Source organism: Scyliorhinus canicula, chromosome 13, assembly GCF_902713615.1.
Source record: "Scyliorhinus canicula chromosome 13, sScyCan1.1, whole genome shotgun sequence".
NCBI lineage: Eukaryota > Metazoa > Chordata > Chondrichthyes > Carcharhiniformes > Scyliorhinidae > Scyliorhinus > Scyliorhinus canicula.
This window is the reverse complement of record NC_052158.1, coordinates 64,879,417-64,907,315: the sequence shown is the minus strand read 5'-3', so window position 1 is coordinate 64,907,315 and position 27,899 is coordinate 64,879,417. Positions and strand designations below refer to the sequence as shown.

General features: G+C 44.0%; 1 protein-coding gene across 2 annotated transcripts in view; it reads left to right on the top strand.

Moving 5' to 3' along the window:
• ubxn7 (UBX domain protein 7) overlaps positions 1 to 27,899 on the top strand; it is a 114,160-nt gene extending 86,261 nt beyond the window's left edge. For both annotated transcript variants that reach the window (XM_038815668.1, XM_038815669.1), the window contains exons 7-11: positions 60 to 150; positions 5,756 to 5,883; positions 6,191 to 6,590; positions 21,200 to 21,279; positions 24,937 to 27,899. In XM_038815668.1, the coding sequence (XP_038671596.1) occupies positions 60 to 150; positions 5,756 to 5,883; positions 6,191 to 6,590; positions 21,200 to 21,279; positions 24,937 to 25,098 (861 nt within the window). In that variant the 3' untranslated portion in view covers positions 25,099 to 27,899. The remainder of the gene's footprint in view (positions 1 to 59; positions 151 to 5,755; positions 5,884 to 6,190; positions 6,591 to 21,199; positions 21,280 to 24,936) is intronic.

Below are 27,899 nucleotides of genomic sequence, written 5' to 3'. Positions count from 1 at the left end.
CATTTATTTCAAGTGCAAAAACTGTGTTGCCCATGTTTAACAGTCAATCTCTTTTCCAGGTATACCATGACAGTGAAGAAGGGCAACGCTATGTCCAGTTCTATCAGCTCTCAGACTTCCCTTATGTATCTATACTAGATCCCCGCACTGGTAGGTATCCTATCATTTAGAATTTCAAAAATTCCTAGACTAAAATAATGGTGCTTTTTATAGCCTACACAGCCTACAATTTACCTGTCTTTGAATAGAGCCACTTTGGTGTTTTGTACTTGAAGTATTTCAATGGTGACTAATAGACAATTCAGCAGAGTTAATAGCGATGTGATATATTGTGGCAAAATGGTAATGTCGCTGTGCTAGTAATCCAATCCTCTGACACTGGTTCAAATCCCATTACATCATTTGGTGGATTTAATTTCAATTTTAAAAATAAAATCTGAAATTAAAAGCGAATTCAATTCACTCATAGAATTTACAGTGCAGAAGGAGGCAATTTGGCCCATCGAGTCTGCACCTGCCCTTGGAAAGCACACCCTAATAAGCCACACCTCCAACCTATCCCCATAAGTCAGTAACTCCATCCAACCTTTTTGGACACTAAGGACAATCCACCTAACCTGCACACCTTTGGACTGTGGGAGGAAACCCACGCAAACAGATGGAGAACGTGCAGACTCCGCACAGACAGTGACCCAAGCCGGGAATCGAACCTGGGATCCTGGAGCTGTGAAGCAACAGTGCTAGCCACTGTGCTACCATGCCGCTCCACATGATATCAAGAAACATTTGAAGGCTATGGGCCCTGATAACATCCCAACTGAAATCTTGAGCTCCAGAACTTTCTGCGCCCCTAGCCAAGCTGTTCCAGTACAGCTACTTTGGCATCTGTCCGACAGAATGGAAAGCTGTGCAGGTACGCCGTGTCTACAAACCCTGGACAAATTTAACCTGGCCAAGTACCACTCCATCAGTCTACTCTCAGTCATGAACAAAGAGATGAAAGGTGTCATTGTCAGAGCTATCAAGCAACCTTTGCACAGCAATAACCTACTCATTGTTGTTCAGTTTGGGTTTCACCAGGGCCACTCGGCTCCTGGCCTCATTACAATCTTCGCCAAACATGGGCAAAAGAACTAAATTCCAAAGGTGAGTTGAAAGTGACTGCCCCTGACATCAAGGCAGTGTTTGATCGAGTGTGACGTGAAGCCTTACAAAAATTGAGATCGATGAGAATCGGCGAAAAAGCCACACGGTTGGAGTCATACCCGAGCATAAAGAAAAATAGTTGTAGTTGCTGGAGGTCAGGATATCGCTGCAGGATTGTCCTCGGCCCCTCGCCTTCAACTGCTTTGTCAACGACATCATTAGTTCATCATTAGTTCAGAGGTGGGAGTGTTCACTAGTGATGATTGCAAAATGTTCGCCATTCACGACTCAGATACCGAAGTAGTCTTTGTACATGTGCAGTAACACTTGGACAACTTTCAGGTTTGGTCAGGTTTGGGCTGATAAGTGGCACGTAATATTCATGCCATATAACTGCCAGGCAGTGACCATCTCCAATGAGGGAGGATGTAACCATCGCCCCATGACATTTAATGGCATTATCATCGGTGAATCCCTCACTATTGACATCCTGGTGACTCTCCCTTCTGATGCCCAGGATAGGCAGGTCTGTAGTAGTCCATGGCAGCTTTGCTAATTAGCTAGGCATCCTGGTTTATTCCTGAGGAAGTTGGACCGATTATGAAAGCTGGGACACTTGTCATGAACAGGTTAGTCCTGACTGGGCAGTGCAGAGAGAAACGTTTCTAGCTTCAAGGCTGCAGAATAGTTCTTTGCACATATTTGGGGTGATGGTGAATTTTGGCAAATCCAGAATCTTGGCTCTGTCAAACAGTTTATCCATTAGAAGAGAGAGTGCAGTCCGTAATTGGGAAAAAGAAAGACCCCGTCTGTGTGGTTGTCTAAGTAGCTTGGTTTGGAGTCTGTTGAACATGGAGATTGTGATGAATGTAGGAGTTTGAGATGTATTGTATATTTGGTATAGTAAGGGTTAAAAGCCTGGGCACGTATATGCATAATGGCTGCAGTATTGTTTTTAAATATCCTGGCTGGTGGATTAGTTGGGCCTTTTGGAGCTGGAGGTTCAATTAAAATGGTACGGTGGCACAGCGGTTAACACTGCTGCCTCTCAGCGCCAGGGACTTAGGTTCGATTCCGGCCTTGGGTGACTCTGCGTGGAGTTGGCACTTTCAGCCTGTGTCTGCGTGGGTTTCCTTGAGATGCTCCGTTTTCCTCCCACAGTCCAAAATGTGCAGGTTAGGTGGGGATATGTGATTGCGGGGATCGGGCAGGTGAGTGGGCCTAGGTAGGATGTTCTTTCAGAGGGTTGGATGTCCTCCTTCTGCACTGTAGGAATTTAATGGTTCTAAAGGTTTGGGCTAATGGATGCAGAGTAGTTAATGAGTGACATTGTGTTCAGTTTAGCAAGATTATGTAGTTAATGGGAGGAGACAGGGGTTGAAGCAATCAGGTGTTTAGGTTTTCCAAGATTTTGTTTTTGATTGGTGGTGCGCTGAGAACGGTTCTGAAGAAATGTAGCCAGAGATTCGGCATTATTCTGACAGGGTGTCAGGTCTCTTTCTTTAAAGCAGCCTCAAAAGATTTTTCTTTCTCAAAGTGGAGTATTCAAGACATCTCTACACAGCAAGTATTCCTGAGCGCTAACCGTGTTTAAAAGTGAATTGGGATCTGAGATGGTTTTGTTGTTTGAGTGGAAATAAAGATAACAGTTAAGGGTTATTGTGTCACTGTATTGATCAGCATTGTTTAAGGGGTATTTGTCAGCTATTTTCTTGTGTGATGTTAAATATATTTTAATACCATGTGAGTAATAAAGTTTTTTTTAACATACCTATGGTAACCCCTATGGTATTCTGGAGTGAGGTATCCTTTTCTCACAGTCTTGCTAAACTAAAATAAAATATTGGGATTTCTGTCCAGTATTCTAGCCACTGTTGGCATCTGGTCTTGGATCATAATAAAATTGGGGGCTCGTCTGGGATCATCATAAAATTGGGGCTCTTTACTGGGATTTTTAAAGTATAATTCCCTACTGGCTTGCGATTATTGAATATAGAGACTGTGTGGGAACGGGCACTTTCTTTTAGGTACAGTTTAATTATGGAGTGACTGGAAATGGCTCTTTCGGTTGCAAACATTTTCCTGGGTGTGGAACAGGTCACTTGGGCTGGTTTACAAAGGGTGACTAAAATAAAACTTTTGGGTTTGGCAGAAAAGCTGCAGTTAACTTTATCTGAAGGTGGTCTAGTGCGGGATTGTAATAGATAGCTTTTCATGGGTGTTGGAAAACTGACTGACTAAAAATGAAACACCACAAGCTAAGGCAAGTTTAATCTGTCTGAAAGGGTGGTGGATCAGGTTCAATCATTTTCAAAGGGAGTTGGGTAACTAATTTGAGGGGAAAAATACAGAGATATAGGGAAGGGAATAGGGGTCTAATTGGTTAACTTTTTCGAGGAGCAGGTACAGACACATTGGCTGAATGGCCTCGTATCCCTCACAATCACATGTATGACAAATCAAAGCCAGCTAAAATAAATTCAAATGTCTATTTCAATATTTTGAAACATGTGAATACTACTATTTTATTCTTTTTCATAATGTGAGTGTTGCTGGCTCGGCCATCATTTTTTTCCCCATCCCTAATTGCCCATGAGAAGGTGGTGGTGAGCTGCCGCCTTGAACCGTTGCTTTCTGTGTGGTGTAGGTACGCCTGCAGTGCTGTTACGGAGGGAGTTCCAAGATTTGTCCCAATGACAGAGAAGGAACAGTGATATATTTCCACATCAGAATGAATTGAGACTTGAAGGGGAACTTGCAGATAGTGGTGTTCCCTTGTGCCTGGAACCCTTGTTCTTCTAGGCATTGGAGGTCACTGGTTTGGAAGGTGATGTTGAAGAGGTCTTGGTGACTTTCTGCCATGCCTCTTCTAGAGCGCTGGATAAGGTTTGAGCAAATCATTGCTTAGTACCTTCCACGGCACTTAATTTATTTAGTCCTCCTCTTGCACAGGAGGGCATCTAAGTACTTTACAATAATGAATTATTTTATTCCAATGGATACCAAAGTGGAGAAAAGAGCAAAAATGCTCAGATGCGACACTGAATGTACAAAGTGGAACGTTTTGAAAGGGAACCAGCTGACAAGGTGGATGGAGAATTCCAGTGGCCAGGAGCATATTGACTAGACGAGTAGCTACCGATGGAAGGAACAAGGAAATTTCTGGTGTTGGGAGAGTATGGCTGTCCTCCAAGGACATGGAGTGCTTGTAACCACGGGTTGAATTGCAAACATGGATCTTCTGGCAAGAGCATTCAGTCAGAACCCCCAGGCTGTAGGGTTTTTAAAAAAAATCTTTTTATTGGCTTTTCTCATATTTCTAAACAGTTGTGTATATACATTACATTTTTCTTGCCTGCGCTAATTTACTTTATTTTACAGAGAAGTTTATTTCGTCCTTCCTTTAACTAACTCTATGTACATTTCATTGCCCTCTGGATCAGTCTATGATCCCCCCCCCTCCCCCATTGGCTTCAGCACCCTTCCTCTTTTGTGGTTTCCCCGGCTGTAGGGCTTTTAAACAACAAACCCTACTTTCAGCTGATGGCTTGTCTGGATTTCCTTAAGATTTTCCTTGAATCCCCTCAAACCCAGTTCTCAGCCTGGGTTTTACGCTTACTTGGTTTCCAGTCTCATGGCACAGTGGTTAGCACTGCTGCCTCACAGCTCCAAAGACCCGGGTTCAATTCCAGACTTGGGTCACTGTCTGCGTGGAGTTTGTACATTCTCCCCGTGTCTGCGTTGGTTTCCTCCAGGTGCTCCGGTTTCCTCCCAAAGTCCAAAGATGTGCGTGTTAGGTGGATTGGCCATGATAAATTGCCCGTTAGTGTCCAGGGATGTGCAGGTTAGATTATGCGGTTGCGCAGGTAGGGGGGAGTGGGCCTGGACCTGTGTAGAGTCATCATTTGAAGGGTCGGTGCAGATGCAATGGGCCGAATTGCCTCCTTCTGCACTGTAGGGATTCTATGTCAGATATTCTATGTCCTATGTCAGAAATGTCCTCCAGCTTTACTGAGGAGAAAACAAAGTATCCAACCGTGTATTTGAGAGAAGTTTACCCTTCCACGGAGAGAGAAACTCAAAGCCTCCTTCAGCTCTGAGTTCATAATGAAACTAAACACTGGAAACAGAGTCTCACAGAGGAAGGAACGTTCCAGAATGGTCAACACCAATCAGTATAGATATCAGCTAAATTCCGGCAGTCTGAAACAGCTCATTGGCCACCAGTCAAATCCATCAAGTTGACTCATCACTGATGTCAGACCAAATAGTGCATCCTGCTGGAGTTTCCTTTTTAAAAAAATTAAAGGTGAAGTCGATCGTAAAAGCATAGGTCCCATTAATTGTCCCGGTACAAAAATTGAAATAACAGAAATTAAAAGGAAAAAACAAGGGACAGACAGGGATTAACAGAAAGATCCTTACATAGTGCAGAACTTAAAGGAAACTTTTCAAATATTAATGCGAATTGGAAATAATAATTGGAAATCTGAAAACATTCCTATTTCTCCACATTGAATCTGAATCAGAAACTATTGTTTAATATCGTCAGTGAATTTAAATGTAAATATTTCCTCTCACTTCCTGCCTTACCAATTCCTTTTTTCAGGCCAAAAGCTAGTTGAGTGGCGCAACTTGGATGTGAATTCCTTCCTGGAGCAGGTGACGGGGTTTTTAACAGAGCACGGTCTGTTAGATGGACTTTCCTGTAGCCCACCAAAGAAACGTCTGCGTTCAGTAAGTATGCAGTGGCGAAGATACTACCTGGGTTATGTGTATGCTGAAGGCAATGCATCTTAATAGTAGGCTTTGAGGGTGGGAAAACAGCATTCCACGGAGCCTGATGTATATGGGGTGCCAGATTAAGTGCAAGTGTGAGTAAGTTACCAGATAAAGTATGGTGACCGATTTAATGTCACCTTGAGGGGTGTAGCGAAAAGATTTTTGGGGGGATACTTTTTTTCCCAACTGTTTAGATAGTTTGGTCCATTGTATGGTCTTCCTATATTAATTTATTGCTGATCTGTTTTACCTGATCTGTTAGGAGAGTTTAATTGACGCCAGCGAAGATAGCCAACTAGAAGCAGCCATCAAGGCATCTCTACAAGAGACGCACTACGAGTCTTCTAGCCCAGAGAATGAGGATCAGTCAGACGAGGAATCGGAGGCAGAAGCATTCTCAGATAGTGAAGGGTTCATCTCAATCAATGGATCAGATGAAGAAAGGGAAGAGGAAAGTAGCACAAAAAAGAAACCGTCACCCCGCAAGGATGTGAGCTGTAAACAAACACGTGTGGAATTAACTGAAAGGACTGAGACAGGGAAAGACACTGGTTTGGAATTTTCCTACAAGGACATGTCTGAGAAAATTCAATCAGGGGGAGACGCAGCAACCTCAACAAAGCAGCAGGAGATAGACACAGCTGATTATTTTGATACCAGCGGTAAGGACTTCTATCTGGTTTTCCTTAAATTCACAAATGTGTGTATGTCTATAAATTAGAAAAATGAAAATACACACAGACTGAGCAACAGGTGAGTTCTTGAATAGGTTCCTTTCAACAATTTCATTCTTTACTTTGAAGTTGAATGGTCGGTAGCGCGTAGAACGATATACTCTGTTTTATCTGCTGTCTGCATGATCCGGTGTAAGTCAAAATCTCTGATCAATCACGTAGTAATGTTCTTAAAAAAACTACTCTAAAAAGAGGATTGTCCGTATCGCCCAGGTTTTATTTTTGAAGGAAAGAAGTTGCTCACTCTCTGAGACAAACAAGGATATTAGTGCACTTGCATTAACAAGCAGAGACATTCACACTGCTGTTTTGATTAAATTGCTAGACAGAGAAAGCTTAAAAACATTGAAAACTGATATTTTGATAGAACTCTTGTGACATCGCTCAGTGAAATGAATTGGAGATAAGATTGCCAGTGTATTCCAAGTCCTACTGCCCGGGGATACTGTATTGGTGCACCCCTGGACATGGCCGTTACTGGGCTATGATCTCTGGAGGCAGTGCCGTTTTGTGATGGGCTCTCCTCTCAGAGTGGTGTTTGCAAAGCTGGACCGTGCAACCATATTCTGGATCTGTGTTTCTTGGGAACTAAGAATATTGGGGAGATGGTTCCTGTGGCTTGGAATACTGTTTATACTTCTAGCATCAATGACCACCAAAGGTGTGGTCTACAGGTTTGAGAACTCTGAAAGGAGGTCTTGGGATCAGCAATTCTGATCGAAGAAATCTAAAAATGGAGATCTTGCATGACTGGGGAGTAGGTAGTTTCATGCACTTGGGGTTTCTGCTGTACTAGAAAAAGAACATAAATGTTTCTTCACTGTTGCTGGGTCAAAATCCTGGACACCCTTCCAAACAGCACTGTGGGTGTTCCTACAACACAAGGACTGCTATTACGATGCCTTTCCAGACTCCAACAGCGGCTCGGATACTGGGCCGAGACTCCAATATTTTAGTTTATTTTGAAGACTGTACGGAAAGAATGCTTTGCTCCAGGAGTGAGTGGACGAAGAAATAGGGATTTGGTATTTTAAAACAAATCTTTATTATTAACACAATATTCTTTAACATTGCACCTGAAAGTAGCTTATAATTACCCCTTATACAGGGCAGCACGGTGGCGCAGTGGGTTAGCCCTGCTGCCTCACGGCGCCGAGGTCCCAGGTTCGATCCCAGCTCTGGGTCACTGTCCGTGTGAAGTTTGCACATTCTCCCTGTGTCTGCGTGGGTTTCACCCCCACAACCCAAAGATGTGCAGGGTAGGTGGATTGGCCATGCTAAATTGCCCCTTAATTGGAAAAAATGAATTGGATATTCTAAAAAAAATAAAAATAATTACCCCTTATACAATAATACTAAATACAGTTAATACAATACCCTTAATTACTATCTCTATTCGCAATTAAACAACAAGAAAGGAAAAACATACAGCTCTCAATCTATTCTGCATCCCAATGGCACAGAGTAATATTTGCTTTCCAGACAGACTTGGCTCTGTTAGAACTCTTGCAGACTCTGGCTGAATGTCTTCAAAAAGCTTTTTCATCTGGCTTGTTTAAGCTTCTTCCTTGTCCTCGGACAAGTCTGTACTGCTTTAAATACTATGAATCTTTTTTTAACTATCCTACTGTGAATGCAAAATGCTTGTAGTCTAAAGGGCAGCCAGATCAGATCTCGACTCAAAAGCGTTCTCAAAATGTCTGAATACCTTGGCTCCGCCCAGCAATGGCATAATCTCCCCAAATTGAAAACAAATTAACTCCCCAGGCTGAAAACATATTAACTCCCACAGACTCCTCCCCCCCCCCCCCCCCCCAGTCAAACAAAAGTTGTTTACAGTGGTCGATTTCACCTCTGGCTCCTAAAAGCATGGCCTTGGAAAACACAATTCTTTTTAAAAGCATGACCACTGCAGTCAAACACACCCTAATCCAGGTTTTTAACCCTTAAATTGTCAAATGTTTATAATCCAATATATCCAAAATCCTGCATTTGTCACACTATACCTTCATCACATGGACTGCAGCGGTTCAAGAAGGCAGCTCACCGCCACCTTCTCAGGGACAATTTAAAAAGAAATGAATTACTTTTTGCGATGTGGGCATCGCTGGTTAGCCCAGAATTTATTGATCGTTCCTATTTGCACTTGAGAACGGTTGTGGTGAGCTGCCTTCTTGTATTGCTGCACTCCATGTAGTATAGGTACATACACACTGCTATTAGCGAGGGTGTTCCAGGGTTTTGACCAAGCAACGGTGAAGGAACAGTGATATATTTCCAAATCAGGATGGTGAGTGACTTTGAGGAAAACTTCCAGATGGTGGTGTGCCCATGTGTCTGCTGCCCTTGAGATACGCAATAGAAATACTAGTGATACCCGCATCCCATAAACAAATTTAAAAAAAAACTTTTGAGGTACTTTTTGTTTGTTCAAATATTTATAAACTCACTAATAAATGACTGCATATCTAACAAAGTGCACAACCCAGTTTAATGTACCATTCTTTGGAAATCCAGGAAATTGGGACTTGGAGAGCCATAGGAATTTTTCAAACTAGTGGACTCCGTTTCAACTCTTAGTCCCTCTCCCGAACACACATTCCTGTCTGTCATCGTCACCCCCCACCAACAGCCCATTTTCTACTGAGGCACCCCTGTTAATTCTTTCTCCATTGTCTGTGGTTTCCATAATAGGAAAGCATAATGAGAAATACGAGCAGGTGTATGCCCTTTAGCCCCAAGAACCAGCTTGGCCATTTAATAAGATTATGCCTGAGCTGATCTTGGCCGTACTCCGCTTTCCTGCCTGCAGCCTCCCCCACAGTCCTTGACTCTCTGGTAGATCAGAAATTTGTCTCAGCGCCTGTTCGGGTACACTAAGGGAGAATTCAGAATGTCCAATTCACCTATCAAGCATGTCTTTCAGGACTTGTGGGAGGAAACCGGAGCGCCCGGAGGAAACCCATGCAGATACAGGGAGAACGTGCAGACTCCCAAGCGGGAATCGAACCTGGGACCCTGGTGCTGTGAAGCAATAGTGCTAACCACTGTGATACCGTGCTGCCCTATATGTTCACACATTTGAAAAGATTAAAGGTGCCTATGGTTTTCCTGCAGGCAACGACCTGTTATGGGCGCGGTGTTTTCAGAACCCCAAAATGTATCATGGAGTTCAACCAACCTCTCCCTTTAATGGATTGTTGCTTTTGAAGCACACGGCTTGTTCTCCAGGTGTGGTATTACAATTATGGACACGTGGGTTTTTAAACACAAAACAATGTTTATTCCATGAATTCAACTTAACCTTTTAAATAAACATTGGATCACTTAACACCCCTTACTTCAAAGATACCCCGAAAATAGTACAACACTATCCCTCAAATAATCCCTCAAAATGTTCCTTCAAACCTCCAAAAGACTTCACCTTTAACAACAGACATGAGGTTACATTCAGTATACTTATAGTCTTTGGATTTTCAGACATCAACAGACCAGTTCTGTGTTTTCTTCTTGCAGCTTTTTGCAAAACACGCAAACACTCCCAGCTTTCTCCTCAAACCTGAAACCAAAAGCAAAAGTGAGCTCAGCTCAGCTCCCCCCACCCTCTGACATCACTTCAGTAATATGAGCTGCTCCAGTTCTTAAATGTACATTGCTTAAACATCCATTTCTTAAAGGTACTCTCACATGACAGACCAGACTAGGTGTGTGGGGCTGACGTTCCATTTGGGGTTTGATTCCAAGTTGTAAGAGGGGGGTCACAGTTTTCCATAATTTGTGGTGGAAAATGAGGTGCGGGGCCCAGGAGGGAGGTATGTGGTGGTGAGCAGGGTGTTCTAGTGAATGTCTACATGTCCAGCTGAGATGACATGGAATTTGTTAAGCGAATGCTGTCATCCATCCGGGAACAGGATTTGCACCGGCTGATAGTGGGGGCAGAGGGGGAAAGAAGATCCGTGGCGGTTTCGGCATCTGGGGGAGGAGTTTTTCTCCTCCTCCCATGTTGTCGGGTATACTCTGGATAGATTTTTTTGTGGTGGGGAAATCAATATTCGGAGATGAAGGGAGCAGAATAGGCAACGATTGTGATCTCGGGCAGAGCTCAGACCCTCGTGGAGGTTCGATTCAGCGCTGCTGGCGGACGGGAGGTTCTGCACGAAGATAGTCCTTTATCACCGAGGTTATGTGGAGCTTAACCAAAAAGGTGTCTCCCTCCACTTTTGGGAGGCATTGAAGGCATCATTTGGGGAGAGGTGGTATCTTATAAGGTTCACAGGGACAAGGTTGGGAAGGTGGAGACACAGCGGTTGGTTGATGCCATTGTGGATGTGGATTGACGGTACTCAGTGTCCCTGACCAGAGAGTTGTTAGTAGAGAGAAGAAGTTGCAAGGGGAATTTGATCTGATGACGACCGGGTAGGTGGTGGGCCTGCTTTGTCATGCATGGGGAATATTCCATGAGTATGGGGAGAAGGCCAGCCGCATGTTCATAGAATCATGTAATCCTTACAGTGCAAAAGGAAGCCATTTGGCCCATTGAGTCTGCAGCAATCTTCAGAAAGAGCACCCTACTTAGGCCCACTCCCTTGATGTATCTCAGTAATCCCACCTAACCTCTAAGTCAATTTTAACATGGCCATGGTTAGCCCTGCTGCCTCACGCTGCCAAGGACCCGGGTTCGATCTCGGCCCTAGGTCACTGTCCATGGGAGTTTGCACATTCTTGCAGTGTCTGCGTGGGCCTCAGCCCCACAACCCAAAGATGATCAGGGTAAATTACCCCTTTATTGGAAAAATAAAAAGAAATTCAAAATACCAAAAAAAAAATTAACATGGCCAATCCACCTATCCTGCACATCTTTGGTATGCAGACATGAGAAGAAAGTGCAAATTCCACACAGTCACCCAAGGCCGGAATTGAACCCAGATCCCTGGCGCTGTGAGGCAGCAGTGCCATTGTGCCTCCCATCATTTAGCCCATCAGTTGAGGCGGCAATTGGGGAGATTGCACAAGTGAGGGATAGGGAGGGGGGGATGAAGAATGGTGTGGGGGGTGGGGACACAGGTAATGGCCCAAGAGAAAATGAGCGAGGCATCCTTAGCCTTCTACCAGGGGCTGTACAGGTCTGAGCCCCAGGGGGGCAAAACTGAGATGGGGCATTTTTTAGATGGGCTGGAATTCCCAGAGGTAGGGAGGAGGAAAGGACAGGAATTAGAGGTGCCAATGGGACTGCAAGAGACAGTAGAGTCCATTGGGAGGATGCAACCGGGGCAGACAACAGGGCCGGATGGTTTCCAAGTGGAATTCTATGAACAATTTTCGTCAGTGTTGGCGTCTCATCTCCTGGTGTTATACATAATGACTCGTAGGGGGAGTTGCTGGCCATGCTGGCAAGGCATCGATTTCTTTGATCCCGAAAAAGGATAAGGATTCAGTGGAGCATGGGTCTTACAGGCCCGTCTCCCATTTAAAAAAAATAAATTTAGAGTACCCAATAAATTTTTTCTAATTAAGGGGCAATTTAGCGTGGCCGATCCACCTGACCTGCATATCTTTGATCTGATGACGATAGGGAAGGTGGTGGACCAGCTTCGTCATGCATAGAAGGCTAAGAATGCCGTGCTCATTTTCTCTTGGGCCATTACCATTAGGGGGCGAAACACACGCAAACACGAGGTGAATGTGCAAACTCCACACGGCCACCTCCTTTTAAATACCGACGTGAATTTGTTTGCTACGGTACTGGCAAGGCAATTGGTGTGTACCAGAGGTGGTCCTAACGACCAGACAGCTTTTGTTAAGGGGTGGCAGTTATTGACCAATATTAGGCGACTGCTGAATGTGGTAATGATTCCATCCAAGTGAAAAGCGCTGGAAGTTATTATTTCAATGGCCGCGGAAAATGCTTTTGAGCGCGTGGAATGGAGATACTTTTTGAGATCCTGCGGCGATTTGGGTTTAGGCTGGCGTTCGTTTCTTGTGTATGGTTGCTATATGTCACTCTTTCCCCCCCATAGCAAGTGTGAGGGAAAGCACAAGTCGCCTAGGATTCGGAGGCTGTTTCTGCAGAGGGGACGACGGGTGGGGGGACTGGTCCTCTCAAAACTGTTACTATTACAGGGCGGCAAATGTGGAAAAGCTGCGGTGATGGGGGGGAGGGGGTCCCCCCATCACCGCAGCTTTTCCACATTTGCTGCCTTGTAATAGTAACAGTTTTGAGAGGGGCAGTCCCCCCACCCATCGTCCCCTCTGCAGAAGGCCTCTTGTATAAGGGTGCGCTTAAGAGCCCTGGTGACGGCCCGCTTCCCATTCTCCCCAGTTAGCCTGTCGGTAGCATCGTCTCTCAGGGTCTGGAACCAGCTGAGGCGGCGCTTTGGAGTTGGGATGTCGGCGCCGGCCCCGCTATGCGGGAATCACAGGTTTGTAACAGCAAGATGAGAGATACAGGAGATGGCAAAGGGATGAGGTAGGGCGGGTAAGGAATTTGTTCTTGAAGGGGAGGTTCGCAAGACTGGAAGATTGCAGGAAAGGTCCCAGTTAGGGGCAGCAAGGTGGAGCAGTGGTTAGCAATGCTGCCTCATGGCACTGAGGACCCGGGTTCGATCCCGGCCCTGTGTCACTGTTCATGTGGAGTTTGTACATTTTCCCCGTGTCTGCGTGTGTCTCAACCCCACAACCCAAAGGTGTGTAGGATAGGTGGATTGGCCACGCTAAATTGCCCCTTAATTGGGCAAAAAATGAATTGGGTACTTTAAATTTATCTTTAAAAAAAAAGGAAAGGTCCCAGTTGTCGAGGACGAGTGCATTTAGGTACATGCACATGTCAACAAAGGACAAGCTGGGGGAAGGGAGGATTGGGATATCTATGGACGGTTGGTGGAAATGGAGAAGGCACCGGTGGAGGAGATAAGATGAAAGTGGGGTGAGAAGTTGTGAAGGGGGGCCTTGGGGGATGGGGTGCTTGAGTGAGTTTATGCTCAGGGTAAACGCAACATCATCCTGTGTCAGGATGAGCTTAATACAGTTTAAGGTGATTCATAGGGTACATATAACACGGGCTTGTATGAGCAGGTTCTTCCCTGAGGTAGAGGATAAATGTGAGAGGTGCGTAGGGGGGCCTGAGGATCATAACCACATGTTTTGGTCTTGCCTGAAGCTTTGGGGGGTTCTTGATCTTGCTCTTTACAACATTGTTGGAGAATTTGGAGGTGAAAATGGTGATTGGTGATTTTTGGGGTCTTTAAGCTGCTGGAGGCGAGGCAGCGGTTGTTGTGCCTTCTCAACTAATTGCAGCAAATCCTATTGGGGTGGAGGTTGGCGACGCCACCGAGGGTGTTGACGTGTTTGGAAGATATGGGGGAGTTCCTACAGCTGGAAAAGATTAAGTTCACCCTTCGAGGGTCAGAGGAGGGGTTTTATGTCAGATGGGGGCTGTTTCCGTCTCCATGTAAGGATCTGTTTGTCGCCAGGGTTAAGGGGTGGGGGTGGTGTTGTTTGTTAAGGGGGGAAATTGGGAAAAATTACAAACTGTACGTAATTTGACTTTTTATTGGATGATTGTGATTTGTTGACTGTGTTTGGAATAAAATCTATATTTTTGTAAGTTTTAGAACAAAGAAAATCTCATTCTCACAATGTTAGGACACACTACTTCTCCAACTCCTGTTCATACAGATTGCATGTCAGAAAATTCTGCAAACTAATATGCTCAGTCAGAATACACTAGATTGAAATCCCTATCATTGTTGATGGAAAAATCTTCAATTGGAGCTCAGGCGTTTAAGTTGGGCTGGTACTGAAGTAAATTCATTAATACATCAAATATAAAGGACAATATAATGTATTTTTAATGTAAAAAGAGAATATACAATAACACTTAAACAGACATTACCCCACGCGACCCAGTCTTCCCACACCATCCCAATGAAGCACTCACCCCCCCCCCCCCCCCCCCCCCCGTACGGATCGCTACTGCAGCTATTTTAATTTTCCCCGAGAAAGCCGACAAACGGCTGCCACCTCCGAGAGAACCGTAGCGTAGACCCTCTTAAGGCAAACTTTATTTTCTCGAGGCTGAGAAACCCAGCCATGTCGTTAACCCAAGTCTCTACACTCAGGGGCTTCGAGTCCCTCCACATTAATAAAATCCATCTCCGGTCTACTAGGGAGGCAAAGGCCAAGACGTCGGCCTCTTTCGCCCCCTGAACTCCTGGGTCTTCTGACACTCCAAAGATCGCTATCTCTGGACTCGGCACCACCCTTGTGTTAAGCACCTTGGACATTGCCCTCACGAACCCTTGCCAGAACTCTCCAAGCTCCGGGCATGCCCAAAACATGTGGACATGGTTTGCAGGGCTGCCCTTGCGTCTCATACAACTGTCTTCTACCCCAAAAAACCTGCTCAATCTCGCTGCCGTCATGTGTGCCCGGCGAACCACCTTAAATTGAATTAGACTGAGCCTGGCACATGATGAAGAGGAATTAACCCTGCCCAGGACCTCTGCCCACAGATAATTGTAACAGTGACCAAAGGAATGGTTCAAGGTCAGTAATATACTGTTGAATTTTTGAATTAAAAGTTCCTAAATCTGGACTCGAGAGAGAGAGAGAGAGAGAGACAAAGGCAAAGAGAGGGTGGAGGGAGGGAGGGAGAGAGAGAGACAAAGAGAGGGTGGAGGGAGAGAGAGACAAAGAGAGGGTGGAGGGAGAGAGAGAGAGACAAAGAGAGGGTGGAGGGAGAGAGAGAGAAAGAGAGGGTGGAGGGAGAGAGAGACAAAGAGAGGGTGGAGGGAGAGAGCCACTGTTTTTAAATCCATCCTCCACTTGTGAATTTGGTGGGAGAGGGACGCGATTTGAAAGTTGTTTAAGGTGAAGTTTTATTCCTGGATGACCTTAGTGACCACAATTTGATGTCTTTCACTATTGCTATGGAGAGGGATAGGGCCGTACGGCAGGGCAAGGTTTATAATTGGGGGCGGGGTAATTATGATGCCATTAGGCAAGAATTAGGGAGCATAAGATGGGAACAGAAACTGTCAGGGAAAGGCACAAATGAAAAGTGGAGCTTGTTCAAGGAACAAATACTGTGTGTCCTTGATAGGTATGTCCCTGTCAGACAGGGAGGAAATGGCTGTGTGAGGGAACCATGGTTCACAAAAGAGGTTGAATGTCTTGTCAAGAGGAACAAGATAGCTTGATCTTGGTTTCGGACAACGCTCAGCACAACATTGAGGGCCGAAGGGCCTGTTCTGTGCTGTACTGTTCTATGATAAGGACAATATAATGGATCATTGCTGAAAATAGAGAAATTTTTTGTCAAAGCTTTTTATCTTGCACTTGTCAGGATACACACATCTTTACAGTCAGAAAGAACTTGTACAGATTGCGCCTGTTCCAGCTATAACAGCCATTCGCTGGTTCATTCCTCAGGGCAATGCCTTGACCAATCAAAGTCAAGCTGCTTGGTTTAAATTACGAACAATGCTTGGCAGTTAACTGTAAGTGACCATTAACCTGCAAATTCTCCATGACAATGCTTCTATCATAGTCCAGATGCCAACCAATCAGCACTGTCTTTTCATACATTATAAATTGTTGTTCCCTTTACATTTGGTATTCTTGCAAACTGTCCTGATGGAGTGCAAGATGAAAAGATTTGACAAAAACTCTCTTTTTCAGCAATACTCAATACTCAAGTTCTGTACTACCAAACGACTAAATGTAATTATGGTTTGTGAAATTTGTATTGCTTTAAAATTCTTATTTTATTTGCACCTTTATTTTGGACAATTGCTGAGGAAAAGAAGTGAAAGAAAACTTTTCATAAAGCATTTTGAGTGATTTGTGAGGAGTCCACCTTTAGTCACACCTTTAATTCAACAAGAAATAAGGTTTTATCCTGGAAATGTGCATGGACATCTGAATATGTCTGGAAAATTTCAAATGCTTCTTGAGATTAAGCAAGTAAGAGTCGATATAAAAGTGTGCATTGCCAATTGAGATAGAAAAGATTAATCCAGTTCCTACTTTGACAATTGTAGGGCTTGGATATAAAAGTCCAAGTTCAGAATTGCTGTTAAGAAGCACTTTTTTTTACCAATGATTCAACGATGAAATGGCCTACTGGGCAAGAATTGTGTAGTTACACAAGAGGAGTTGATCATAATTTGCATATGGGGTGGGGTGAATGGCCTCTCATAGTGACCTTTGTGACAACTGACTGCAGATTGACCACCCTGCCTGCCAGATCGACCACCGTGCCTGCCAGATCTTTCTGATGCACGATCCGGAATTGGCCAAAACAAAGCCCAATAGGGAATGTTGACATTCTTGAGGATTATGCAGAAAATAGCAAGGGGAATGTCTACCTCTGTTAGCCATCATCAACATTGCAAGCACTTTAACTCCCTCCCTTACATCAAATATTACTAAAGTGTGTGGGATCAGGGCAGCTTGAGATATTGTCCCTTTTTTAAAATAAATTTAAAGTACCCAATTCTTTATTTTCCAATTGAGGGTCAATTTAGCATGGCCAATTCACCTACCTTGTACATCTTTGGGTTGTGGGGGCGAGACCCACCAGACACAGGGAGAATGTGCAAACTCCACACAGATAGTGACCCGGGGCTGGGATCGAACCTGTGTCCTCAGCGCTGTGATATTGTCCCTTTCAATAGCATGAAGAAATCAAGTCCTGTCTAAAGACAGCAAACATCACTAGAAACTCAGTGAATTGATTTTGATATGAAAATGAAAACAATATTTGAACGAATCCTCAATGACTCAAAAATGGCAAGGCGTGGCATTTTTGTAATTCTTTCACCGGATGTGGACATCTCTGGCTAGGCCAGCATTTTTTGACCGTTCCTAATTGGCCTTGAGAAGGTGGTGGTGAGCTGCTGCCATGAACCGCTGAAGTTCATGTGGCATAGGTATACCTACAGCACTGTTCGGAAGGGAGTCCCAGGGATTTGACCCAGTGACAGTGAAGGAAATTTGATATATTTCTAAATCAGGATGGTGTGTGGCTTGAAGGGCAACTTTCAGATGGTGGTGTACCGTGTGCCTGCTCTTGTCCTTCTAGGTGGTGGAGGAAACTTTGGTGATTTGCATCACTGCATCTTGTAGATGGTACTCACGGCTGCCACTGTTCTCATGGTGGAGTGAGTAGTGAATGTTTAGGTTGATGGATGGGACGCAGATCAAGCGGGCTGCTTTGGCCTTGATGGTGTCGAGCTACTTTTGCTGTTGGTGCTGCACTCATCCAGTGGAGAGTATTCCGTCACACTCCTGACTTTTGCCTTGTGGACAGACTTTGGGGAGTCAGGAGGTGAATTTACTTGCTGCAGAATTCCTAGTCTCTGACCTCCCCTTGTAGCCCCAGTATTTATATGGCTAGTTCAGTTTCAGGTCAGTGGTAACCCCAGGATATTGATAATGGAGGATCGAGCGATGGTAAGACCATTGAATATCATAAGGAGATGGTTAGATATTCTTTTGTTGGAGATGGTCGTTGTCTGACACTTGTGTGGTATACCTGAATGGCATCCAGGTCTTGCTGCATTTCGACGTGGACTACCTCAGTATCTGAGGAGTCACGAATGGTGCTGAACATTGTGCAATCACCAGTGAACATCCCCACTTCCGCCTTTATGAAGCAGCTGAAGATGGTTGAGCCTAGGCACTACCCTGAGGAACTCCTGCAGCGATGGCCTGGGACTGAGATAATTGACCTTCACCAACCACAACTTTATGCTAGATTTGACTCCAACCTCCAACATTGAGTTTTCTCCCTGATTTCCATTGACTTGAGTTTTGCTAAGGCTCCTTGATGCCACACTTGGTCAAATGGCCTTGGCCTTGAATCAAGAGCACTCTCACCTTCCCTCTGGAGTTTATCTCTTTTGTCCGTGTTTGGACCAAGGCTGTAATGAGATCTTTGGCTGAGTGGCCTTGGTGAAAGCCAAACTGAGCATAAGTGAGCTGAGTGCTGCATTATAGCACCGTCAGAGACCCCTTCCTGCACTTTTCTGATGATTGAGAATAAACTGATGGGGCCGTAATTGGCCAGGTTGGATTTGTTCTGCTTTTTGTGAATCCCTGTTCGTGCTTATGCTCATAGGTAAATCCTGTAAAATACCAACCTTTACAACCAGTTGCTGGATAACAGGATTATAAATGAAGGTGTTTCTATCGTCAGGCATTTTTAAATAGTTATATCTGAAATAAAAGTTGCTTTTCCTTGTCCAGAATGCAGAATGTAGGATCATAGACCATGCTTCTGAAGACAAGTGAAATAAAAATTATTTTGATGGTTGAAACATAGTATGTTAGTGTGTGCTTTTTTAATTCATTCATGGGACATGAATGTCGCAGGCTGTGTCAGCATTTATTGCCCATCCCTAATTTCCCTTGAGGGGGCAGTTAAGAGTCAACCACATTGCTGTCTGGAGTCACATGTAGGCCAGACCAGGTGTGGGTGTTTCCTTCCCTAAAGGACATTAATCATAGAATCATAGATTTTACAATGCAGAAGGTGGCCATTCGGCCCATCGAGTCTGCACAAGCTCTTGGAAAGAACACCCTACTTAAGGCCACACCTCCATCCGACCCCCGTCACCCAGTAATCCCACCTAACTTTTGTTTTTAGACACTTAAGGGCAATTTAGCGTGGCCAATCTACCTATCCTGCACATCTTTGGACCATGGGAGGAAACCAGAGCACCCAGAGGAAGCCCACGCAGACATGAATAGAACGTGCAGATTCCGCACAGACAGTGACCCAAGCCGGGAATCAAACCTGGGACCCTGGAGCTGTGAAGCGACAGTGCTAACCACTGTGCTACCATGCCACCCAATGAAACAGATAGGTTTTTATGACAATCGACAATGACTTCATGACCATCATTAGATTTTTAATTCCAGATTTTTGTTTAATTGAATTCATAATTTCACCATCTGCAGTGGCAGGATTTGAACCTGGGTCCCCAGAGCATTACTCTGGGTCCCTGCTTAACTGGTCTAGTGACAATACCATTACACCACTGCCTTCCCATGATGGATGGATGGAGGCAAAGCATCTTAGTGGTAATTTCCAAAAAGTAGAACATCTCACTTCAGAATGCAAGACCTCTTAAACTCTTGATTATAAATAGCTATAAACATCTCACCATGAATCATAACTCTGACTTATTTCTTGTTCAAGTTCTGGGTAAACCAAGGTTTTTTTTTATGTTTTCCAACTTTTTTTGTCTGCAAAGAGACAAACAATTTTATTGAGAAATCTAATTCGTTATATTATTACTGGATGTGGATTTATGCGGGATATCTGTTGCTTTCCTTCTGCGAAAAGTGCATTGGTATTGAGGGAGGGTGGGCCATGTTTGTGATCATGTATAACAGATGTATAACAGATTCATTGCTGCTAACCAGGACATCTGTGTGGCTTGTGATGAATGATTCCTATTTTAAAGAATGACAAACTTGCGAAGTAAATAGTCAGTATTGGTTCTTTATTCCCAGATGGATAAAAAAGGTTGACAAAAGATACTTGGAACAACCAAAGTAATGCCCCAATTAAACTCCATTAACTAGACTGGTGCAGGCCCAAGAAATGCTAGCCTGTTGACCTTAATTGTGATGAATCTGTAGCAACCGCGACCTTGCATTAATTAAAAAATATATATTTTTATTCCAGTTTTCAACATTTTTACAAAAAATAAACACAAGCTTCACCCCCCAACCCAAGTCGCACCCCACCACCCTTGACGATAACCAAATCCCCAAAGTGTAAGGTAAACAAATCCCATCTCTTGTGGAACCCCTCATCTGCCCCTCTCAGAGCAAATGTCACCTTGTCCAAGCACAGGAACTCCATTAGATCCCCCAGCCACAGCGGGGAGAAGCTGGCCTCCACCCCAACAGAACTTGACTGCGAGCGATCAATGAGGTTAAGGTTAAAACATCTGCCTTGCATCCATCTGCAACTCCGACAGGTCTGACACCCCAAATATGGCCTCCAGGGGACCAGGCCTCAAATCCACGTGCAGGACGTGACATGTTGCTAAAAAGCGATCTCAAAATTTCTCCAACTTCGGGCTGGACCAGAATATATGAACATTATTAGCTGGGCCCCACCCACGCCGTTCAGAGCTGTCCTCCACCCCCTTAAACAGCCGGCTCATCCTCGCCTTCGTTAAGTGTGCATCTTGCACTAATTTGCCTTTCTGGCAGCAGAGTTGAACTTCCACTGATTTTTCAGCAGTTTCTCGTGCCTAAAAGTTGCTTTTCTTGAAGTCTAGTATATTAAAGGACACATTCAGATTTGAAAGGAGGGCTAGATCAACAGTTCTGTATTGACTGTCAGGTTTCCTATCAAATTGCACCTGTTCCCTAAGCATACTTAACACCTGGGAAGAAGCGGATAGTGTAATTTATTGCTGGCTGAATGAAGAATACACAAATAAGCTGGCACTGTACTAACTGATGTGGATAATGAATATAATGTCACCTTGTATGTTGTTGTCGTCTTGAAACAGGACCAAAGGCTAGCCTGATGCTGCGATATCCAAATGGACAAAGGGAACAGATTGCACTCCCAGCTCAAGCAAAACTACTGGTCAGTAATTACTATGCCAACTTCCTGGAGTTTAGGGGAAATAGGAAAATGGAGTAGAATATTTATACTAGCTGAACCAGAAAATATTTTAGGCACTTGACCAACTACTCTGATCTACTGCAGCCATAGATCTTTACAGTGATGAACTGGAGAAGTGCAGACTGAGATCGGTTGGTGGAAATGTGATGGTTTGGTCACAAGACCATCTTATCATTCGTATTCCACGAATATAATAAAACATCTTGTGTAGGTGAGCTACAACCTCTTCTATTTGGCTCTGTCTGCTTGTTAGAAATTACATTGGGACAAAGGTTGCAAGCTGACTAAATAATACATAACTTTGTGAGGCTATAGGGCAGCACGGTGGCACAGTGGTTAGCACTGCTGCCTCACGGCGCCGAGGTCCCAGGTTCAATCCCGGCTCTGGGTCACTGTCCGTGTGGAGTTTGCACATTCTCCCCGTGTTTGTGTGGGTTTCACCCCCACAACCCAAAGATGTGCAGAGTAGGTGGATTTGCCTCGCTAAATTGCCACTTAATTAGAAAAAATGAATTGGGTACACTAAGTTTATATTTTTTTAAAACTTAGTGAGGCTATAGAGATCAGAAGAGCGCTTTCCATATTTGTTCATCCTGCAAGCACAAATGATCAATTCTGCAGTGAAACCAGGGGGAACCACTGCAGCTATGATCACTGCAAACCAGAATAGTGGGGGTGTTGAAATATTCATACTGTGTCTACTTGATACGTAGAACAACACCCAGCTGGACATTTATTGGACAAATTTGCCTCGAGAACTTTTTCATGTTGCACATGACTAAAGTACTGTTTCAACAATTTCAGATCCTTGCTCCTTCCCCCATTTTGTTTCCTTTTTCTTTGCCATTCTGGTTTTTAAAATTAATTTTTCTCTCGTTTCTCCTTTCGGACTATTCCCCATTCTGCCATTCACACCTCCTCCAGACACATCTTTTGTTTCTTTACTTGTCCCATTACCATTCCCTTTGGCCTTGCACCATCAATCTTTTTGTAATTTAATCTCTGTCTTCCGTCCTATCCCTTTTGTTGTAGAGTGTTGGTTACAGATAGCTATGTCTTAAAGCAGACTCTGTATCCCTCTGTTCGTTAACAGTAACTCTTATTGACTACTACACCTATTTGTACATGTGCTGTAAAGAGTACAGGCTAGGAGCAGGCTCCATGCTTGGGTCTACAGACGTCTCTACACCACACTGACCCTTGGGTCTGGGCCATGTGTCTTCTGGGATCACTGTGTGGGCGGTATTATACTCAGCCCTACATCTAACCTTATATGTGTCAGACCCTTACTATACCTTTTTCATCTTTGTCCCACTCTTCCCCTCGTTTTAACTTCTAACTTTCCCAGTTCTGATAAATGATCATATGATTTTTTGTTTCTCTGTCTGACCTGCTGAGTATTTTAAGCAGTTTTTGTATTTTTTATTTCGGATTTCCAGCACCAAAGTATATTGTTTTTGTTCTACTAATTTACAGTTCTATTAAGTGGGGACCAGTTTAGCTCGGTGGGCTAGTTTGTGACGCAGGACAAAGCCAGCAGCGTGGGTTCAATTCCTGTACTGGCTGAGGTTATTCATGAAGGTCTTCTCAACCTTGTCCTTCGCCTGAGGTGCGGTGATTCTCGGGTTAACTCACCACTGGTCAGCTCTCCCCCTCAAAAAGGAAAAGCAGCCTATGGTCATCTGGATCATCTATGGCGATTTTACCTTTAACTTGCAGTTCTGTTACTGGAGGTCCATTTCACAAAAAAGGGCAATTAGGAATGGATAATAAATGCTGGCCTTGCCAGTGATGCCTATATCCTGTGAATGAATGAAAAAAGCTGGCAAATCACTGGCGCATATTGAACAAAGTGTGGTATCAATACGTTTAATATGTCCAGGGTCCCTCGCTTACAGGAGAAATGCTGATTGTGCACTTCAAGTGTACCTGTAATTTATTGTAAGAAGGCAGAATCCTAACATTCCCATAACATGAGATAGGGGCTCTTTTATATTCCTGGCACAGGATCTATTGGATTTAGGTGAGATTGCTCAAACTCATTCATTTCATGCAGATCTCCTGCAGCCAACAGATTAATAACAATGTCCCAACACAAGATGTAGGAAAGAATTGCAAACACTGGACTGTTTTGGTCATTCATTTTATTCGACGATTGAAGGATTGATGAAACTTGGGAATTGAACAGTGTCCATGAACAAAGGCCCCTCTTATCTATCATTATTGTTGATTTGATGCAGTCATAAGTTTAATTTTTTACATTAAATTTAGAATACTCAATTTTAGAGTTTCGAATTAAGGGGCAATTTAGTGTGGCCAATTCACCTACCCTGCACATCTTTTTGGGTTGACCTGGGTCTTCGGCGGCATGAGGCAGCAGTGCTAACCACTGCACCACCGTGCCACCTTAATTTTAATATTTTATATGCGGAACTCTTTGGACCAACATCTTGTAAACAGCAGTAGTTGAGGAGGGATGGACCCTAATGGCATAGCTGTTAAACAGCCATATATTAAAAGATAATTATGTGTTTATCACCATCATCTGCCCAGCCCCAGTCCATTTGGGCAGTCATCCAATCGCTTGTCTGTAATGGTTGAATTCCTTTTAAAGAACGAGCAAGCCCACACCTATAGAAGGTGATCTAATACTCTGTAACTTCATTCTTCATGCACCCAGTGCAAAATTCCTACCCTCCTGACTAACTGACTTTTGATTTGGATGAATGAAATATTTCATGAAAACATTCTTCTCTGACCCAACCTTTCAGTTGAATCATTCCAATCATTGAAAGTCTGTGATTTGGGATAAATGGGAGCTGTAAGGGATTGTAGATCAACTTTTTTCCTTAAAAGTGATGCCAATTTCATTTGACAATGAAGCTAATCTGAAAGGTAAACTCTAGTCTTTCGTGAAGAACACCATACCAAAACTAAAATGATCAATCCTGTAGCATAATGGTAGCATCACTCTTGATTGTTGATTGTGTGCTCAATGATGAGAGTTACATAGTGGCCATGTAGTTGACTACAGTGTTTATACGTTCATTTGTACATCTTTGGGTAGCCATTGAGTTACAGGACAGTAGACACTAATATAGTAACCAAGTCCCTACACAGAGTTTCCGGCTAACACATCATCGGGAAGGGGTATACTAGATGCCCTTTTGGGGTGACATCAAGTTCATAGAACCCCTACTGAGCTGAAGGAGGCCATTTGGCCCATCGAGTGAGCACCTACCTCGGCCCACTCCCCCTCCCTATCCGCACCTAACCTGCACATCTTTGGGTACTAAAGGACAACTTTAACACGGTCAATCCACCTAACCACATCTTTGGACTGTGGGAGGAAACCAGAGCACCCGGAGGAAACCCACACAGACACGGGGAGAAAGTGCAAACTCCACACAGTCACCCAAGGTTGGAACCAAACCCGTGTCCCTGGCACTGTGAGGCAGCAGTGCTAACCACTGTGCCACCATCATGATGTAGAATTCAGGATTAACTTGCACAAAGCAGCTATGAGTGACGTTTGTAGAGACTGGCTGTAGAGCTGCACTGTGGCTGCAAGGTTCTCCTGAAGCTCTGTAACCCTATTTTTCTATTTTTCTGCCCCAGGCTCTGGTCAAACACATCCAGTCGAAGGGATATCCAAATGAGCGGTTTGAGCTGGTTACCAATTTTCCACGCAGAAAGCTTTCCCACTTGGACTATGAAATCACACTGCAGGAAGCTGGGCTGTGCCCTCAGGAAACTGTCTTTGTTCAGGAAAGAAATTAACTTGAAGAGCGCAAAACCATTTTATACAAATATTGGAAGACCTGGCCTGTTGGAAATGGTGATAACCTGGCTTCAACCTGAACAACGGAAAATACATGTCTTCACCTTTTACTGGACCTACTAAGGCCACTGAAGAAACCTGTGAAGAGATTTTGAGATCCACACTCATTTCTTAATACTTTTTGATTCCCAAAAGAAGAACCCTTTTTACTGGACCAGAGAACACTGAATGTGATTTTCTTTTGTTAATAAATACCCATCGTTCTATGCTTGAGCTGACTGTGTCAAGCAATATTACTCTTTATTTTCTACAACATCTGGTCTTGGTAGTGCTATTGAGTTGGCGTAACCAAAATTCACAGGAGTAACACTGTGAATACCAGGAGGAAGCATTCCCCCACCAAGGCCATGCGACAAGACCAAACGCTGGGGAAACAGGAAATGGGATAAGACCAACTGTCGTCTGAAAAGATTTGACTTTGTCTCTTGGTAGTGTTACTTATTTAGGCTGTAAGTACGTGGTAGGAATTTGCTGTTGTTCACTATGATGCATCTTCAATTGCCCTAACGCCATCAGACAACCCAAATTACCGGCCTGTGTTTGAAATTTGTGAGACATAATATGGGCAGGGAAGATTTGCAGCATTGTCTGGTGTTCACCCGGTGGGTCAAATATCGGAGGTGAGAAACCCCCGAGTGTCCTTCACTCTGCTCTTTGAGGCACAGGGCTTACTGTGGAATAATTGTTTTGACAGTTGAAGCACACCATTCCGAGAAGGTAAACATAGTTACTGAACAAATGCTTTAGGGAACCCCCCCCCCCCCCCCCCCCCCAAGACAAATCGGACTATTCGGCAGAAGGAATGAGTCCTGATCCATAATCCATGGAGCCCCTAACATTAAACTAAAGGGAGCGATATGTTTAAGTTCCTTGACAGCAGGATTAGCTCTGAGGGATTCTACACAGCTCTGTATTGCCATGCAGTGTTGAGAGCCATTGACGCTGGGTATAAGCACATCATTTTCAAGGAATTCTACGCAGTTCCTGAATTTCTTTTAGATCCTGCTCATCGTTTTGTTGTGTATGTATGTGATGGTTAAAGCTTGAGTGATTGCATCAGATATTCCAGGATCTAGAGCTCCAGACAGCAAGACCAGTAGAGGTTTTATTTGTATAGATCCAGGATTCTTCGTGGTAAGCTCGGTGAGACCCTACACAGGAACCCACACAGCGAGAGTGGTTCGGGATCCACCCGAGCCTCTGACCATCACATGATGTGGGTGAAGGAGGGTGTGCATGAGAGGCTATTGGGTTGAAGCACAGTTCCTAGGTTTAAACACCCCCATCACCAGCAATAAAGAACATAAAAGGAATTTTCCATCACAAAATAGGATGGGTGCAGAGTAGAATGGTGCACACTGGGAGTGGGCGATATGGTTGTTGTCCTGCAGGGAATGATTAGTGGTTAATGGCTCTATTCACTCTTCCCGATCAGCGCGTGAGTGCCTGATAGAGGAGGGAAGGGATTTGAGACACAGTTCAATGATGTGCTGGCAAACATGAATCACAGTTGGAAACCCCAGGTGACGGTGTGAGTTTTACCTGCTCACAGTAAGAGTATGAATCGCATAGGAAGACTTTGTGTGTCTCTATAGAATTGGTGGGGGGGGGGGGGGGGGGAGGAGGAAGGAATGTAATCTGTTTGCAACAGCTAGTAGATTAATGTACACTTATTGGGGAGAGGAAATGACTAAACACATCTAGGCAAACTGTTGGAAGGACAGGTAACATTGGGAATGTATTGTTTGAGGGAAGGCAGATAACAATGGGCAAACGTACGAGAGTATTAGTCAGGTTGAGGTAAATGGGTTGTGTGCCTGAGGAAAGGATGCATATGACTGAGAATGGCATGTATGTGGCTTTAGTGGGGGCGGGGGGAGGGGGAAGAGAGCCATTTTGGAAGAGACTGCGCTGCCATGTCGAGTTGGGTGCGATAAGCAGTGTTTGACAGCAGCATTGTTTTCTGGTATTGGCTCAGTGAGGGTTTTGGATACCCCTGCGGTTTATCAGCCAGCGAGTGTGTGTGTACTGTATTGATGTTCCACACTGGACAAAACTGGTGTGCATTGTGTTGGCAGTGACCAACATTACAGGAGGCCCAAATCCATGAAAATAAGTAAGTACAAATTGAAGAAAAATAGCCACTTGTCCACAGACTGAATATGGAAATATTTAAAATATATACAAAAAACATGTTGATGATATTGTGACTACGCAGGGGAGCAGATATCTGCTCTTCATTTGATTGAAAGTTAATAAACTATTCCATTTTTCATTCTGCCCACTTATTTACAAGACACATTGCCGTCTTATGTTTGGTCTATAACTGTATCAAATTGACAAGTATGACCCTGTCCATAATCCCCATCTTGTAACTGTCCTATGAAACCAGTGTTATGTTAAAAGGATGAAGATGAGTGCTGTGAAACACTGCACCTTCCTAGATCCTGGACTCAGTTCTTCAACCAAACTCTACAAAATATAAAATCATGTCTTGTAATGTCATTACTTATTGGTTTTATACTGCTTCAGTTGTTGTTCAATGTTTTTGAAGTGTGAAGTTGTGCCCCTCAATAGGCTGGCTGCGTTATGATCCTGAGATCAAACAAGTCCCCACACATCTGACCAAGTGAATCAGTAAACTGCTGAGTAATTTGAAGAGAACATCGCAGGATTGCATCAACCAGTGTCACATTTTGTAACCTCAATCAATAAAATTTATAGTTTGCTTTTTAAACAG